This window comes from Lycium ferocissimum, chromosome 6 (genome assembly GCF_029784015.1).
Source record: "Lycium ferocissimum isolate CSIRO_LF1 chromosome 6, AGI_CSIRO_Lferr_CH_V1, whole genome shotgun sequence".
Classification (NCBI taxonomy): Eukaryota; Viridiplantae; Streptophyta; class Magnoliopsida; order Solanales; family Solanaceae; genus Lycium; species Lycium ferocissimum.
This window is the reverse complement of record NC_081347.1, coordinates 31,109,559-31,115,598: the sequence shown is the minus strand read 5'-3', so window position 1 is coordinate 31,115,598 and position 6,040 is coordinate 31,109,559. Positions and strand designations below refer to the sequence as shown.

At 38.0% G+C, this 6,040-nt stretch overlaps 1 protein-coding gene across 8 annotated transcripts; it reads left to right on the top strand.

Annotated features, from left to right (window-relative positions):
* The first annotated feature begins 500 nt into the window (after positions 1-500).
* Positions 501-4,986, top strand: LOC132059616 (uncharacterized). 8 transcript variants are annotated; one of them, XR_009415664.1, is made up of 4 exons: positions 513-1,088; positions 1,248-1,318; positions 3,596-3,671; positions 4,700-4,986. XR_009415664.1 is itself a non-coding variant. In XM_059452273.1 (3 exons), exons 1-3 carry the CDS (start codon positions 945-947, stop codon positions 4,833-4,835), a joined length of 351 nt encoding a protein of 116 aa, XP_059308256.1. In that variant the 5' UTR covers positions 513-944; the 3' UTR covers positions 4,836-4,986. The 8 variants fall into 8 exon arrangements, 2 of the variants coding, with proteins under 2 accessions (XP_059308256.1, XP_059308255.1); XR_009415663.1 differs by having other exon boundaries at positions 1,237-1,318; XR_009415660.1 differs by having other exon boundaries at positions 512-1,318.
* Positions 4,987-6,040: the final 1,054 nt, after the last annotated feature.

Here is a 6,040-nt window from a genome sequence, read left to right as displayed (position 1 = left end):
ACGCATATCAAAATTAACTAAAACATATTACGACATTCATAATACGACATTCAAAAAACGAATATATACATGGGAACGAAACTAAAGTTCAAAAATCATAGACAACCGTAACAAAAATACTATAATTTTAAATCGAAAAGGATAAATTAAATATAAAAAACGACGAAGACAAAGATATCAATTCAACATAAAAACAAATATTGAAACGAGCAAAATATCCAAATTCGTACCTAAATTTTAGAAACGGATAACACGCGACACAAAACGATGTATTGAGGAACGAAGAAGCAAAAAAAGAAAAGAAAAGGGCAACCGCCGAAATAGAAAGGGTTTTAATGGGATAAGGGTAATTTCGTCAAAAAATATTCATTAAACAGCGGCAAAGGGCAAAAAATTAAAGAAGGCATAAATGAAGGGCAAAATATAAAGACCAGCCGAAAAGAAGGGCACTCCGCGCAAAAAAAAGTTGGGGGGGGGGGGGGATACCCCTTTAAAAGAAGCCCAGTACGGTGATTTTTTTTCCTACATCAACCAATTGAAATTCCCCTATTTCGACTTCCATCTTCTTCAAACATTGGAGCCACCGTAGAATCACACTTCTACACTAACAAGGTTAGTCATGGAAACTGTTGAGTAGTAATTTCTTCCCCATTTTCACTGATTTCCCCATCTTTACTTATCACCATGTAAGAAGTACATTTCTTTTTCTCTCTTTTCCTTTAATTTTCTTACTTCCTTTCCTATTCCCTGTAAATAGCCACCATCATCTTTTGTTTTCTCTTTATCAAACCCTCACGAGAAAAAAAATTAGATGGCTTCCTCAAAAAGACCCTATTCAGGAGATAGTTCTAGGGTTTCTAAGAAACAACAAGTTGAACAAGTACTGTGGATAAACTCTAAGCGGACAGCGATTAGAGAGTATGAAATAAAACTCTTACCAACTAATGGAGAAAGGGCCTGTGAAATTTTGCACAATATTAGATTTCATGGTTGGGAACATTTTGTGGAACATCCAGGGGAGTATGATACAGATATCGTTAGTGAATTATATGCTAACATCAACAAAGACGCGAAAATCTCGATGCAAGGTAAGAAAATTCCTTTCAATCCTAAAGTTCTGAATGAGATATTCTCTTTGAAGGATATTGATGATGAAGATGTTAAAATTAAGATTAAACAAAAAGATGAGAATTTCTTTAAGGAAGCTCTGAAAGCTATTTGTCTAAATGGTGTGAGGATCAATACAGGGTCACCAAGGAAACCTTTGCACATTTCTAGTTCTTGTATACTCGAAACGGCACGAGCCTAGGGAAAATTTGTAAGTTCTCTCCTACTCCCTTATCTGAACACCTCAAATTATAATCGGAAAAGGGTGATGTCGATATATGCTATTCAGAACCATCGACCGATCAATGTTGGAAGAATAATTTATGAATCAATGATCAAGTGTCATTTCTATGATAAAGAATATTTGTATTTCCCATCTACAATCACTCGCTTAGTGAGATTGTTTGGTGTTACCAATGAATAATTTGGAGAGAACGGAAAATACTTACACTGTTGGGAAAAAGTATTTAAATAGCTTGCAAACGCCCCGTGGTCCGGATTTGAGTTTATATGAACATGATGTTTTAGCAAGTCCGGCATTGAGTGTGGCAAAGAAAGCAGAAACATTAAATGTGGGTATGTCGTCTTTTCCTATTTCGATCGATATTCTAGTTTGCATCCAACAGGTGTTACAAGAACAAGTTGCAATGAGAAAAAAATGGGATTTCTTTGCAAATGAACAAGCAAATAGGAAGCAACGATGAACTCGAATATAGCACATATTATGTCAGAGTTGGCGGAAGCTAAACTTGATCGAAATATTATATGTCAAACTCTACAAAATCATGTTGTTGTCACATCTCCAACCATCTATACAATGGAGAAATTCTTGGGAAATTTTTATAATGCTGTCCAGTGTTTTAACAATCAGAATTTTCAGCTATATGCGTTCATAAATCCGGCCAGCAACAATCTTTCTAATGCAGATACTAATTGGTGTCACACTCCAGAACTTTCAATGATGTTGCCAGCACCAACGGTGTCGGATTTGATGCCACTTAGCAACCAATCTTTCTTTCCCGATGTAACTACAACCTTTAGAATTGCTACTTCCGACAGTTCTATGGATTTCCTCTCTGAAGGACCATCGGTTAATGTTCCACACTTGGCAAAAATAATTTTGATGTGGATCTTAAATTTTTTCATGATGATGGCACACGTACTAGTGGACAGTGATGTTGGAGCATTCATTCGGAAGAATGAATGATTCAAAGTGTGGAGATGATACAATTCTACCTTTTATTCTCCATGTGTAACGACCCGTTTGGTCATTATAGTCTTCCCAACGCTTTCTCCCCTTTTTGAGCTTGGTTAGCTCACTTTTGACCCGGGGGGACCATTGACATGCTTCCCGAGGTGTCTAGATTTTATTCGGGCTACTTTTTGTGAAATTTGAGCTTAAAGTGAAAAATAGTTGACTCAAAGTTGACTTTTGGGTAAACAGACCTTTTTTGGAAAATTTGTCTATTCCGAGAGGTCCGAATGGTCGTTTAGAACTTGTGTGTATATCTGGTTCGGTTCCCAATGCACTCGGATGCATTTGGAACTTGGGTTGGGAAATTGGAAATGAGGTATCGGGGGTTGACTCTGTCAACGAGACCTTCGTTGGAAATTCCGAGGCCACGAGTGCGTTCGTAGCGTGTTTTTATCTGGGACTGTGTATGTGGTTTGTGAGCAGATGGCGTCGGGAGTGTTTCGGGATTTCAGTTGAGACTTAAAAAATTTATTTGGAATATGGTACCTGGTGGCCACCAATGCGTCCCAGTGGCACCGCTGTTGCGGTGGGATGGCCGCTGGGCTGGCCAAGTGTTTTCTGCCCAAATCGCCCCAGCGTTCTGGGAAGGCGCTGTGGCGGTGACGCCATGGAGGCTCCGATGCCGCCTGGCGGTATCGGGCCTGTTATTTCATTAAGTGTGTATTAAATAAGCCCTTAGTCTATCATTTATTTTCATTATGAAAATTTAGCTCTTGGGGACTGTTTTAGAAGAATCTTAGAGAAAACTCTTGGTGGTAAGTCTTGCTAACCTCTTTACTAACTCCTTGTTCCTAATCATCATTAGAATTCCTCTTCCCTTGTTAGTCCCTTAGTAATGGAGGATTCAAAGTTGGTTTTGATGGATTTTCTATCTAGGCTTATTAATGATAAAAATGAGTGGGTTTATGCTAGATTATGATGTATCTAAGGTTATTAAACATATATCTTCCATTATCAGTGTTGAATCCTTGAATCAAAGAGTTAGGGTTTATACCCAAAATTAGGGGTTTTACTTGAATTTCGAAATTGGGGGAATATTTGAGTTAATTTAGCAATTAGTTGATGGGTTTTGATCACCTAGTGTTTAATTTGATATTTTACCCCCGAGTTTCCCGTTTTGCCCTTGTGGGCCCCGTTTTCCCAAATTCTAGAGATGGTTTTGACCTAAATTGAATGATAGCTATATTAGTATCGACCTTCATGATTTCTAATCTAGACTTCGAATATGCCTAGACTTCTTTGATCTTGAGGCTTAGCGGAAGGGCAAGGCAAAAGAGTGATTGTTGGTGTTTGCTGTTCAGCTATCCAGGTAGGTTATGGCTTACCCTTGGTGAGACTTCATGTAGCGAAGCATATATTTAGATTATATCATCGGAGAAAGCATGTAAACCTTCGGGTATGAAGATGGGTTGGATATTGTCTTAGATTGGGCCCTGTTGCGTGATTGGGCTAGCCACCCCGTTGTGCTGTGACTTGATTGTTCTATTGTGTTGGCTTGATGCCACGTATTATTAGTAGATATTGGGATCTTTTATACCATCTTAATTATGATATTGTAGTATCTTATGGGTATATGACTTGTGTAGTCTTTCATGATATCGTTGGCGTATCCACGTTGGTACTTGTGACATTGATATGTTATTGGCGTGCCCATATTGGTACTTGTGATATTGACCCTGATTATTGATGTTGACACCTGCATTGCACTCATTCTCATGATATACTGTTGATACATTATTGGTACTTGATGAGACACTGTGATGAGATGGGCTCGGCTTTTAAATGAGAGTGATGTGAGAGTCCGATATCCGATGTTAGTTTCGGAACCGTGGATTGAGTGAGTGCATAGACTCTGCGGGTCCCCCAGGGTGGTGCCGGTGAGAACCCCCCGGGCAAAGATTCGGGTCTCGTCCGTCTGTTGGGCAAAGATCCGGGATGAGTGGCATTTAGACTTCCAAGTCACCTTGGATTGTGCTACCGAGACGTCGATACTTCTATCCGGAGTATATGTGTACACTGCATTGCATTGCATTGGCATTCTTACATCATTGCATTGCATTGCATCTTGGCTTATATTGTGATGATCCGGTATTGTACTTGAGTTGTTTGATTTTCGGATTGTATCTATATTGAGACTTAACATAGTTGTGTTAGATGCTTCAACCTAGGTGATGACGGATACTTGATTCTGATTGTGTTTGACTTATACTTGTTGATTTATCCGCCTATCCTGCTTTATTGGCTGATTATATTAGCTATACTTAGTCGGCCGATGATACCTACCAGTACTGTGGTTTTGTACTGACCTGCACTTGCTGCATTCCTTTATGAATGCAGAGTTCTAGGTTGGGTCTGCTTCCATCTCCCGTGGCTGATAGTCGCCATCAGCATAGCATCGAGTTTCCAGGGTGAGCACGAGTCGTTCGCTGCCTTGAAGACTCCTCTTATTATTATGTCTTACTTTCTACTCTGAGACATAGACAGATTGATGTATTATTATATTCCAGACTTGTATAATTTCACTTAGATGCTCTTGTATGGCTTAGACCAGACCCTGGGGGTATTTTCCTTATTTCCGCACTATTTCTATTATATATTATTGTGAGACTTATGTAATTATTCTTTCCGCTTGATTGAATTATTTATTTATGTCTTTACTTATCGCTGGATTGAGGGTTCGCTTATCGAGGTAGGAAAGATAAGTGCCGGCACGACTTAGTCGAAATGGGTCGTGACACCATGGTTTGAAACTATAGTTTTGCTTTTGATATGATGGTCACCATATTTTTTGTGAAAGTGACTAAGAAAGGTTTGGTTGTCTTGGTTGGCATCTAACTAGAACATCTTTTTGTTGTAAATAGCCCATAAAGGGTAGAACTAATGGTCATTATGGTGTTTTGTTGAAGGAAGCACTTTTGGAACTCTTGTAGGTAAGAACTAATGGTTGTTATGGTGTTTTGTTGAAGGGAGAACTCTTGGCACTCTTGTAGGTAAGATCTGGTGATTTGTAAATAGTTCATAATGGACAGATCTTTAAGCTATACAAAGTTGTTTCGTATAATGCTTATCTTTAGTGTGATTTTAATTTTACTAAATGTTTATCTTTATCATGAAAGTTTATGCATAAACTAACACTCATTTGCACTTTGTTTTTTTTTTTTTTTTTCTTCTTTCTTTATCAAAAAAAAAATAAATTATTGTACATGAATAACATTCAATAATTTTTTGGCCACATTCCTTGAGTATTTAAAGTCCATAAGAGCTTTGAGAACTTCTAACTTTATGCCATCATTTTTGCAAATGTAAATAATCTACTACAATGAAACTTTGATTTCTGAAAATAATCGAGACTTGTAAATTAGGATAGTCAATAACTAGATCTTGCCTCTATTGTTGTCAAGGCGAAATCCTAGAAAAATGTTGATTTTGGAAAAGGAATTAGGCCATCTTTGGATCGATTGAGCCTTTGTATTAATACCCCCAAATGAAAATTATCCCAAGTGTCCAAATTTTGAGCCTTCTTACCTTTTCTTTTCTTAAAACCTTCCTGACCCCCCCCCCCCCAAAACCCCCCTAAAAAAACAAAAAAAAAAAACATATTTATGCCCATTATTCTTTTTGCTGGCTATGTGCTTAAAAGGACGACAAGTCATATTTGTTGATGAAAAACATGTCTAC

Bases quoted from the DNA above. Each gene is read 5' to 3' on its own strand.
- LOC132059616 (XM_059452272.1), top strand. From the start codon at position 812: ATGGCTTCCTCAAAAAGACCCTATTCAGGAGATAGTTCTAGGGTTTCT. The intron at 1,089-1,236 runs GTAAGAAAATTC...AAATGGTGTGAG, and splicing joins CGCGAAAATCTCGATGCAAG to GATCAATACAGGGTCACCAA. The intron at 1,319-4,699 runs GTAAGTTCTCTC...TTATGAATGCAG, and splicing joins CACGAGCCTAGGGAAAATTT to AGTTCTAGGTTGGGTCTGCT.